Source organism: Megalobrama amblycephala, linkage group LG3 (assembly GCF_018812025.1).
Source record: "Megalobrama amblycephala isolate DHTTF-2021 linkage group LG3, ASM1881202v1, whole genome shotgun sequence".
Classification (NCBI taxonomy): domain Eukaryota; kingdom Metazoa; phylum Chordata; class Actinopteri; order Cypriniformes; family Xenocyprididae; genus Megalobrama; species Megalobrama amblycephala.
In genome coordinates, this window is record NC_063046.1 from 60,955,031 (window position 1) to 60,967,872 (window position 12,842).

The 12,842-nt window shown below is 34.3% G+C and overlaps 1 protein-coding gene across 1 annotated transcript; it reads right to left on the minus strand.

Annotated features, from left to right (window-relative positions):
- Nucleotides 1-422: 422 nt before the first annotated feature.
- On the minus strand, nt 423-7,351 carry snai3 (snail family zinc finger 3). Its single transcript, XM_048186383.1, has 3 exons — nt 6,935-7,351; nt 4,456-5,007; nt 423-870 (listed from the first exon to the last, which is right to left on the minus strand). The coding sequence occupies exons 1-3, from the start codon at nt 7,101-7,103 to the stop codon at nt 689-691; spliced, it is 903 nt and encodes a 300-aa protein (XP_048042340.1). The 5' UTR covers nt 7,104-7,351; the 3' UTR covers nt 423-688.
- Nucleotides 7,352-12,842: the final 5,491 nt, after the last annotated feature.

Here is a 12,842-nt window from a genome sequence, read left to right on the forward strand (position 1 = left end):
GGTTTATGTCAAGTTGTCATAACTCGGACATCTCAAACAATGTCATCTTTGCATTAAAAATGACATAATTGAGCGAATGACACTTAATGACAGTTGTCATAAAACCTCCTTCATATTCATGACACGTGTCATGTCAAGATTATGAAGGTGTCATGTCAGTCTTATGAACACCCCTTCAAGTAAAGTGTTACCAAATACGATTACAGATATCAAGAATTCTAGTTTTTACTAGTGGAAATTCAAATGTTGATATCAAGAATTAACATTGTTACTAGTGAAAATGTAATTCCTGATATCAAGAACTGAACTGATGATATCAAGAATTCATATCCTGAGATGTGAATAAAAGTCAAAACGGCTCGCCATAAAGCACACGGCAGTTGTTTCAAACTTATATGTTATACTAAACAGGACACATATTATATTATTAGAAAAATATTATTTTATTGTTTGCTTAGAAATTTCCCCATTACAAAACCGTAACCTGAAAAACCATCACAAGTACTAAATATAACAACTGAAAACAACTGGAAGATTTGTAAGGCCACTCTCACACAGCATATTGTGCTTTATAGTTTTGCATTGCATTCAAAGAGCATACAGTATATATCAGTCAGTATTCCTCGTTCTTGAGTACTTGTTGATCCGTCCAAGCAGAACGATCTGTCAAACTTTGGCTCTGGTAATATTAGGACATGGGGCAGCACCCGGCCTCTTCATGCTTGGTCAGGAGTGATATTCTGGAGAAGGTTTTGAAGCAGCTTCTGCACTGGTATTTCTTGATCTCGGAGTGGGTTTGTAGATGCGCCCGGAGGTTCGAGCGGTCAGCGAACGCACGACTGCAGTGGGGACAGGAGAACGGCTTCTCACCTGAAAGCATTAAATGATCTGAGTTAGGTCACATCCATTTTTTCTTCAAAATTATAATGCATCATTTTCATACATCTGTGAGAAGCAGTGCACTTAAAATGAAAATGTTACTTGCACTGTAGAAAATACACTTTACTTGAAGCCTTTATGTATAACGCATTATAAAGGTATTCATAATGTAGTTTATATTTTTTTTAAACAAACAACTGCAACCAAAGTTAAAATGCATTATAGTATTAGTAGTATTATAATGCATCATAACTGTGGTTACAATTTTTCATGAGACCATACGATGCATTATAAGGTGCACAATTAAATGCATTGAATGCATTGTATATAAAGGCTTTATTAGACATTATTGGAGTGTTTTACAAGAAATTATGAGTCTTTCAACTTCAAAATTTCATTTTTAATTTAATGTGTTACTTGCAGGGTCTTTGATTGTGAAATGTACAAGCAATTTCTGAGTGAAAATTGTTTCAAAGTAAATCATACACCTTTTTTTTCCCAGTGTACTTTTAGTGTACATATCATTCCGGTCCTGTATTATTTGTTTTCTTTCAGAAAACAACAAAAAAAAAGATCTAAGGGAGGATATTCATGTGCATACAAGGAAAGTGGATGATGATTTAAACTGCCAAGCTCCAAAAAGCACCATAAAAGTCTCACAAAATGGTCTATACAACCTGTGGACTATATATTGGAAATCTTCAGAAGTCACGTGTTTGTGGAAGAGACTGAATTTTAAAATATTCCCCTGTGCTGTCAATCTCAAATCTCATTTGTGTGCACTTATTTCAAACCTGCCATGATGTGAGGTGAGAACCAGTGGAGTTTTGCCATCATCAGCAATGTCAAAAAATCACAATTTAGGTCAACACAAGTAAGATCAAGATTTGAGACTGTGGAAGGGAAAACTGACACAAGTTTTGGTCTGTTCATACAGCTTCAGAAGACTGTGTAGATTCATTTTAGTTTAATTTATGTAGCTTTCGTGACCGATGTGGAGCTTGGCAGTATAGTCGCCTTACACTTTCATTGTATGGAAACGACTAGCACTGACATTAACCGTTTATATCCACATTACCTGAAAACAAATGCTGGATGGAAGCTGGATATGCATGAAAAACTCATGCTCAAATGAGGCAGACACATTTTTTATCCGATAAGAAGACATGTGCATGAACTACAACATTTAACGAATAAATCCCTCGATGTGCAACAAAAAAACGTGACCTTGCCTCAGCGGAGGCTGTGATTGGATAACTATACTAACCAGCGGACCAATCACATTGCAGCATCTCAGATGTTGGTTTGGTGGTTCTGAAACGCCCGAGTCAAAGTCTGTCATCAGAATGATTTGGTTTAATTCCCTCCAAAAGACAAACTCAACAAAAGAGCATTACATTTTTATTACTGATTTTTTGCGCCAATCTCCCAAGAAGTGATGATTTTGTTCTCTTGAACACATGGGATGAAAACGCTGCTTTATTTACAAATATTTTATGCGACATTCTAGTTTTATGCATAAGTTAAATTCACAACTTTGGATGAAAACATACTGTAGCTATTCTCATTTCATGTTTCACACAAGCAGAAAATATGAAATGACACAATAATCTTAAAAATAAAGGGTTTATACTTGATAACTACATGTACTTACTATAGAGTTAGAGTTAGAGTTAGGTTTATGGTCAGTTACTTGTAATTATGCATAATTTACTGTTGTTACTATAGGAAGTACATGCAGTAACGTGTAACTACCTCACCTTAAAATAAAGTGTTACCAATAAGGTTCTTCATTAGCATCGACGGCTCCATGAAGAGCCTTTAACATCCACGAAACCTTTCCATTGGATAAAAGGTTCTTTATAGGGGAAAAAAGTTCTTTAGATTATAAATTTTTTTTCATACTACAGTTTTTCTCAATCGATTTGACACATTTCTCCAAAGTAATGTAACTGTTTTTTAAAACCTGATCTAAACACACTCTTACCTCAGTTAAACAGTTCAACATTACTGCTAAATAAATCATTGCATTTTTAAGTAAATACTAACATCAAAACTACAAGTTTATTCTCTAATGATTTCAGCTGTAGACGTACAAATACACTGACGGAAATACACTTTTATTGTAATGTTTTTCCTACAGGTATTTTTAAAAAATCTTTTCAAAACTGATGCATATTTTTGAGTCATGAATGATGTTTTTAAACAAGTTTCAGTTGTTACATAACATTTCAAAGTGTTTAAATTCATTTTTTAAACTTTTTTTGTCAGCAGTACAACCAAATATCTGTAAATGGGTCATTGATAAATAAGGTTTTTAAAAGTGTAAAAAAAACATAATGCAGATATAGTTAATTAATTTATAATTTAAGTTTTATTAAGTGTTAACAATGACATTATCTGTTTTTTTTAGAATCAATTATCACTGCTTTTGTCATTTTTTACAAGATGGACAAAAATTTGTCTCCAAAAAAGTAATTTGGTTTAACCAAAATTTCGGTTTTACCGAATGACACTTTTGGTTACACCGAATGATGATAATGAATAATGACAATGCCAATAGGCTGATATCTAGCTAGCTAACAAAAGTACAATAAAACATTTTATATTTAGTAAATATTACATCATTTTCCATGTTTTATAGCGGTTGCACCGAATGACCTGATGTTTCGGGACATGCGTATGAGATTGAAAACATGAATTTTTCAAATAGTTAAAAGAGAGTTAGTTACTTTGCTTCATGACCATGTGGTCATTTTCAAGTGTCTGAATGATGTCACATCCTGTCACATGATAGTGACCACATGACTTGATCCAAAATGGTCCTTTATATTGGTTACTCCGAATGACATCAATGAAATTCATTTATCCGGACATTCTTTCTCATAACAAACCAACGACTTCTACACAATTTTAACACCATTTTTGCACTATGTTAATATATGATGTTATAAAATCATGCCAGAATAAAAAAAATATATACATTTATTACATTTTAAGATATTTTAATCACAAATCAACAGTTGGACGGTTAAACCGAATGACCTTTTGACACTTCCGAATCTTTAAAATACGTTTATATGAAGCAAAATATAATTAAAACCTTTTGGATTCAATAAAAGAGATTTAGTTGTACTACCTTACATACTTTGGATGTCATATCTTTGTTTTTTATTATTATTATTAAGGCCTTTGGACAAAAAAATGACCGTCACGCCATTGACCCAAATATATATCTACAGATACTTGAAATTAGCTGTTTTTATTAGTATTTGACAGAGATATCTAAAACCTTTTCACTCATAGATCCTCTGGATGTTGCATTACAGTATCAGCCTTAACGTTATTATCTTGTCAGCTGATAATAAAATATTTGCAGTTGTGCCACCCTGAAGTTTTTCAATTATCTCAACAGCTTTAAAACTACAGATATTTATGTATATTCAAACATAACATTATGCCAAAGTGACTCTTTATTTCTTAAGAGTGACAAATGTTTGAGTGACACATATTCCTTTCACAACATATTCAAACAGCAAATACATTTTAATGTTCCTCCGGCGACTCTGAACGTACCTGTGTGTGTGCGAATGTGTCCCTGAAGCAGCCAGGGCCTGGAGAAGGCCTTTCCGCACAGCTTACACACACATGGCAGCGTGTGCGTGCGGATGTGCATCTTCAGCGCCCCGAGACTCACGTACTCCTTGTCGCAGTACTTGCAGCTGAAGCACTTTTGGCACTGCCACTGACAGTGGACCTGCCTCGGGCCGGTCAGACTAGAGAAGCTCAGGTAAGCTTTCTGGCAGTCATAACATTCATCAGCGCTGCCGGTGCGGGCCAGTCCTAAAGCGGACACGTCGTCTTGTAGGTCTCTTTGGGATAGCTGGAATGGCCGTGGCTCGGTTCGCTCCAGCATTGGCCGTATGTCTGGAAGAGGACTGGACGTCACAGGTAAGGGGTAAGTGAGACCCAGAACTGGGCCGTCCGTTGGGTGTTGAGGAGGCACGTACATCCCTGAACTGACCGGGATCGTCCGCAGACTGGAGCTCAATGTGTTCCCAAGAAGCAGAGTCTCATGTGGATGCAGCGCTTTGAGTCTGGAGCTCGAGGATTCGATATGAATCACCTCTGTGGAGATATGTAATGCATAATTTATAGCATTATCTGAATTCATGGGTATCAACATTCAAATAAATCACTAACAATAAACAAATAAACTAACAATAAATGATTAAATGTGCCTTTAAAGCATGATTGATTTCACATCATCTACCTCACTTTTAACATTAGAGCAAGTGTAACATGAATGTGCGAGGCTTACGCTTTTTATTTATCATAATCATGAACACATTGATTTGTTGCACAAATAGTTTTACATTTACTGCATTTTGTTATTCTTCTCTTCTTTCCTTATAACGGCTGATGAATCAGAAGTCTCACATTCACAGGAAACAGCTTACATCCGCATGGCAAAATAAGCTGAATACTTATCATAAATTTAACTTGTATATGTTCTAGGAAAATCAACAACTTCAGCCTTATTTGTTTGTTTTATTTGTGATAATAATGCAATGAAACCTGCCAAATAATTTTTTGTCCAGGATGTCAAACAAAGAAATTATGAACACATGCAAAAACAAGTGAGAAGCAACAAAATATTAATAACTGATATTCAGCTTTTTGTTTTTCCATGCATTTTTTCCCCATGTACTCTTATTCCTCGTCTGGGATCATGTAGAGCTCTTTGAAGCTGTTGAACCCCAGTGAAGTCCACTATATGGAGAAAAATCCTGGAATGTTTTCCTCAAAAACCTTCATTTCTTTTCCACTGAAGAAAGAAAGACATGAACATCTTGGATGACATGGAGGAGAGTAAATGATCAGGAAATTTTAATTCTGAAGTGAACTAATCCTTTAAAGCATTAACTAACATTAACTAATAATAAGCAATTCATTTGATAATGTTTATATATATATATATTAATATTAGTTAATAAAAATACAACTGTTGATTGTTAGTTCATGTCAGCTCAGGTCTATTAAATAATACCAACAGATACAATGTTTGATTTTAGTAATGTATTAGTAAATACGGAAATGAAAATTAGGTAAGATTATCAAATGCTTTAGAAGTTCATGTTAACTAATGTAGTTAATTAATATTGACCTTATTCATTTTGTCAGAGAAGATCATCGACAGGAAAAATAAAAATAATACTAAGTCTTTGTAAAAACAAAATGCAAGTTATAGTTAGTTGAGCAGGTTTCTCAAGTGTTTTGTCAGTCTTTTGTCAAAAAAGTAAAAATAATAGATATTATAATGTCTAGTCCACTGTTTCTTATTTCTAATCTACCTCTAATATATACTGTTGAATAATACCTACACACGTTTATCCCTCTCCGGCTTTTCTATCAGGACTCTTCAGACCCAAAGTAAGGACTCACAATGAGCCGCTCTTTTGTGAGAGATTCTGCACCTGCTAAACTGCCATATCTTCATCCTTCTCTCATCATCATCATCATCATGTATAAAACATCTGTAGCTGATCATATAGGCCTATCGTGACACATTTAAAGCAGTGACTATATATATCTGAAACATTTTATATTCTTGTAAAATTATCATGCATGCCGTCTGAATTACATCATAATAAGACTTTTAAAAAGTCTCAGCTATAAGGAAATATTAATTTTAAGATATATTTATAGTTTTTGCACTAGTGATATTAAGATTAGAACATAATGTCCACGTTAACACTTTTGTAAAACTGTAATATTTGTACATTCATAATTTTATTAAATTATAATCACTAATGCAAAACATTTCTCCTCATTCATACCTTTTCATTTTACTCAAACAAGTGAATTATATTATTAAATGTGATTTATGCGAAAACAAATGATGTGTTAAATATTTTAAACTACTATGCACATATCGAATTGATATCTCCTAATATAAATAATAATCAAACTATGAAACACATAAGCAGTTAAAACAACAAGTCTCACAAACGAGAAACTTTCTATTTAGTCATTTAGTCTGAAAATAACTTACCGTGTTTTTTTGAGCCCAACACTCCATAGTCAGGCTTCTTGTTCGTGAGGTGTTTCTTCACCAAGAAAGACCTTGGCATCGTACCTTGGGTCTTCTGCAGGAAACTGAAGCGGGAGATGTTGAGTGTTGAATGAATAGCTGATGTTTGGAGGTTGTCTTTGCGCCACATTCTCGAGTAGAGAAGAGAGAGTCAGGTGCGGGCTCGAGCTGGACGGACAGCTCGCTCAGCCAATCAGAATGAAAGGACAAGTGTAGGAGGGCGGGGCCATGTTTGTCGAGACATTCCGCGGCAAACAGGTGCACGCGCGCTATCAAAACAGCAGAACTTTATTTTGATGAAACATATATTCCCCAGAGATTATCGTTGTTTTTTCACCCTCGCTCGTTGATAAAAACATAGCCTAACATGTAACACGGTCAGTGCAATGCTTAAAATGTGGTGAATCGTTTAATGTATAAAATGTTTTCCATGTTATTCAGAGTTTTTGTCAAACGCGACAACATTTTACAAACGGTTTCTAAACGTAGCGACTGGAACAACAAAGTATCATCTATGGTACTGTTTATGTCCTTTAATTAATGTTAAAAGCGTCTAATGTGAGTTTGAATTTCATTTTGTGTTTTTTTCACAGTCGTACTGAAAGCGACGATGGATAATTCACCTCAGATCTTGAAAATAAATTAGCCTAAACAAAAGCACTCAAACTGTGAACAAACAAGTGTATTTTATGACAACGATTGTTTCAGTCACTCAGTGTGTATTTTTTTAATTATGTTAGAATTATGTCTAATATTTATCCATTTCGTTATGAATTCAGTGTGCTTGCAGAGAGACTCCGCCCACACGCGCTCCTGATTGGCTGTGATTTTTGTAGCGTCTGGTGTGGATAAATCTATCTATCTATCTATCTATCTATCTATCTATCTATCTATCTATCTATCTGTCTGTCTGTCTGTCTGTCTGTCTGTCTGTCTGTCGGTCGATCTATCTATCTATCTATCTATCTATCTATCTATCTATCTATCTATTGATCTATCTGCCTATCTATCTATCTATCTATCTATCTATCTATCTATCTGTCTGTCTGTCTGTCTATCTATCTATCTATCTATCTATCTGTCTGTCGATCTATCTATCTATCTATCTATCTATCTATCTATCTATCTATCTATCTGTCTGTCTGTCGATCTATCTATCTATCTATCTATCTATCTATTGATCTATCTACCTATCTATCTATCTATCTATCTATCTATCTATCTATCTATCTATCTATCTATCTATCTATCTATCTGCCTATCTATCTATCTATCTATCTATCTATCTATCTATCTGTCTGTCTGTCTGTCGATCTATCTATCTATCTATCTATCTATCTATCTATCTATCTATCTATCTATCTGTCTGCCGATCTATCTATCTATCTATCTATCTGTCTGTCGATCTATCTATCTATCTATCTATCTATCTATCTATTGATCTATCTATCTATCTATCTATCTATCTATCTGCCTATCTATCTATCTATCTATCTATCTATCTATCTATCTATCTATCTATCTATCTATCTATCTATCTATCTGTCTGTCTGTCTGTCGATCTATCTATCTATCTATCTATCTATCTATCTATCTGTCTGTCGATCTATCTATCTATCTATCTATCTATTGATCTATCTATCTATCTATCTATCTATCTGCCTATCTATCTATCTATCTATCTATCTATCTATCTATCTATCTATCTATCTATCTATCTATCTGTCTGTCTGTCTGTCTGTTGATCTATCTATCTGTCGATCTATCTATCTATCTATCTATCTATCTATCTATCTATCTATCTATCAAAATTATTAATAATTTAATAATTTGTTGCAAGCAATTCATTTCTTGTATGAATTTTGCCTGTCTTGACTCTAATATTATTGAAATAGTTTTGATATTAGCAGTTTGCATTGTTGCCATTATATGTCCAGCAATCAGTGGGTTAATGAAGGTTTAACAGAACAGGAACCACGTGGGCCATGTACAAAAACATATGTAATATTTTTACAGTTTTTCTCAGTCACTTTGGTGCATTTCTCACATCACTATTCACATTTGCACAACAGTTAATGCAGTTCTCAAAACAATTAGTACAAACTGCAAAATCTAGTTGATAACCTGCAAAAGCGTGTCACTTGCTCAAAATGGATAGGTCATTCCTCAAAAGCAAGTATTCGTGTCAATGAAAGTGTCAGTATCATCAAGATGAAAAGTCCTGACACCATTGTTTATGAACAAGATAGTCAAATGGCTTTGTCATGTTTTCATTATGACAGTTTACTCTGTCAATGTTTTCCAATGCAAAAAAGTCAGATCTTGGTGACACTACCTGAAAATGCTCAAGACAGCACTATATACTATTTGCACAGCCATTTGAAAAATACAGTAATGTTACACATTACTGTATTTAGTGAGGTAACTGAATACAAGACACTGAATATGTATGTTTCACATTTTTACTGCATATGCTCTTTGCAATTCTAATTTGTTCACAGCATTGTGCAAAAGAAAAAATACACCCTTATTTGCAACAAGCATAAACTCCCTTTGGGTAGAGCTGTGCACAACTGTAAACAATATTGCAGTACATATGGCAAATCTTTACTGTAACACTACTGTACACTACAATACACTAAATGTGTGATGCAGTAAAGCTGTACGTCTAAATGTAAAATGTACAGTGACAAGTTCTTGTCCCACTGCAAGCTTCATGTATGACACGATGACAGTAGTGCAGTGCAGATTGTTTAGTGCTGAATTACTGTCCATTTATACACACCTGTTCTCCCAACGAAATGTTTGAATAATTGAATTTACAGTGGTTCTCCCAACATTTGGCTGCACCCTTCGACCAGCCTCAGCCATTGTGAGGCCGTGACTGACAACATGATCCACAATTGTAGCCCTGATTTCATCAGGGATCTGCCTATTGGCCTCTTCTTCCTCTTCACCTGTTTTGTCCCCTTCCCCTTCCTCCCCGCACCCTTACCCCTCTTCCACGAGGCTGACCTTCCATTTCTGTGTCACAGTATTGTAGAAATGGTACACACTATGTCCTGCTTGGTTCATATATGCTTGTAAAGTGGGGGTTTATGGGATTCAGCTCTGACAGTGATTGTAGAGAAGTGGCTTATCATTGGTTGCAACTAATGCTTCACACACCCCTTCTCATCAGTGAAAGTTGAGATTCACTTGAGAGAAATTGTTCAATTTAGGAGACATTTTCAGGAAAAAAAGATTTAAAAAAAATGTGTAAAATTTGCTTGACAGATTTTGACAACTAGTTCAACGTTTTTGTATGTAATGACTCAAGCAATGAAATGAGGACTATTAGTTTTATATGGAATGACTATTCAGCATTCACAAGTATAGTTAATTTTGACTGACATGACATAAGCAAATGATAATGTTATAAAACAGCAGAGAGTTGTATGAAAGCAATTGATGCATGTCCAAAAGCATTTGCAATTTGTTCGAAGGAATGAGAAACTGCTACTATGATGTGCACAAAAGACTAAATGTTGTGGAGGTTGAACAAAATGTTGTGCAAATGTAAATAGTGATGTGAGAAATGCACCAAAACGAATGAGAAAAACTGTAAATGTTGAAAAATCAAATGTACACTAGAGAGAGAAAGGTTGAGTCTACACCTGTATTCAACATCGCCATCTAGTGTGACATTAGTGTACTCACATGTGCAAGTGTGAGATATTTTTTTATTTTCTACAGTTTTTTAAAACACATTAACATATTAAAATACAATCATCATTTATTCATCCTCATGTGGTTTCAAACTGATATGATTTTTTTTCTTCATTCTCTTTCATTACATGGAAAGAAAAGATGTGATGAAGAAAAAAAGTCACTAAAGTTTACCTTTTTGCTCCCTGGAAGAAAGAGATTTATGCAAAACACTTTACACATCTCCGCCAACCCCACTGCTTACAAGAACATATTAACCACCGTCTTTGCTGAAGAACCTATTTTTGTGTGTGGGCCCTTACAAAAAATAAGTATACTTCAAGTTCATTTTATTAAGTAATGTTCAAGTATATTGTTTAAGTATACTTAAGTATACTAGTATCAATGTACTAGTAGTAAACTTGTAAGTGTACTATTTTAATACCGCTTGGGACTAAATTGGCCCAACTGAAGTATAAGTGTAACAGTAGTAAACTTACTAGTTCACAGCTTCGTTTCTCATTTGTACTACAAGTAAACTAGTAGTTTACTATTTTAATACTAGTAGTAGGCTACATTTTTAGTAATATGAAGGTACACTTTGAAATATACTCTCAGTAACTACTAGTTTAGTGCAAGTATACTTGTAAGTTTTCTTTTAGTGAACATAAAATCACACTTATAGTTTACTTTTTATATATAATTTTTTATATTTTTTTTCTTTTTGCAATTTTTGCTGTAAGTATACTACTGTGTTCTATTTAGGTATTAAGGTAACATTTTATTCTAGCTACATGAATCCTTTTTTATCAACACTTAAATATGGGTAAGTTTTCTTTTTGTTTAAAAGGAAACATTTAAACAAAAAGCTGAAAAATTTGCTTTTTGGTCAAAGACTACATCCGGCTGGGATTCAGAACAATGATCAAACACAGGTGGAGTAAACCGAGTCCATAAACACCCCGAAAGCTTCATATAGTCCTCATTCAGGAACGTTAGGCAGTTTTTATTTATATGCTGTTTGATGTTTGATGATCGCTTTAATTTACATTTGCGTGAGTAATCTTCTATCGCTTGTTTCAGCTTCTTCTTCTCCTGCATTTTGATCCAGAGATTCTGTACTCTTTCAGAAGATGCGTAACAGCGCCCCCTACCGTATAGCCTGAAAATTCAGCCAATGGCGACGAAAGAGTGAAGTAGATTTGAAGTAAATTCCGTTTGTACTATGTAAATTCAGATATTCAGAATTAGGAATATATCTGTTTTCTTTATAAATCAATATTTTCAAACAATGTACTTTTATACTATACTTTTATAAATATTCTTTTAAGTACATATCAATCAAAAGTATAGGCCAAATATACTTAGACTTTTCTGTCAGTACAAGTCAAGTATTCTTAAGTGCAATTTTAAGTATATCTCTCAGAAGTACATAAAGTATATTTTTGAGAAGTATACAAAAAATAGACTGAAAGCATACTTTGTTATTTTTATGTTTAAAAGAAGTATACTAATAGCACACTTGAATAAACTTTTTCGTAAGGGTAGTGGCTATTTGTTTGCCATTAATAAGTAACTATGCAGGAAGTAATGCAGGAAAAATTACTAGTAGTACATTAAAGGGATAATTCACCCAAAAATGAAAATTCTGTCATCATTTTCTCACCCTCAAGTAGTTCCAAGGAAGATATTTAGAAGAATGTCAGTAACCAAACAGATCTCGCCTTCCTGTTGGGTTTCAGATTTTGCACCCAGGGACTTTTTTGTAGGTATTGGGCTGTCAAATGTGTCTACCGAATTTCATACCTGTATGCGAAATGTAGCACAAAGGGCGCTTAATTGAAATTTTGTAGGTGGCGCTATTGAGCCATTTCGCCACAACTAATTCTGAAACCCATATCAGACATAAATTTTCACCACTTCTGATGCGTGTGCAAAGTTTCATGAGTTTTCGAGCATGTTTAGGCCCTCAAAAATGTGATTTATTTCGAAGAAGAAGCAGAATTGGCAGAGCAATTCCAATAGGGGCATCACACCATCATTGCTAAAGCAGAAGCTAACGCTTAGATCTGAACTGAAAATTATGGAAAAGTGGCAGAGACGTTGAGATGCAGAGGAAAAAAGGGAGACATTTATACAGTATACAACAAAAGGTTTGGACAGGGAGGGTTATTGGAAAGAA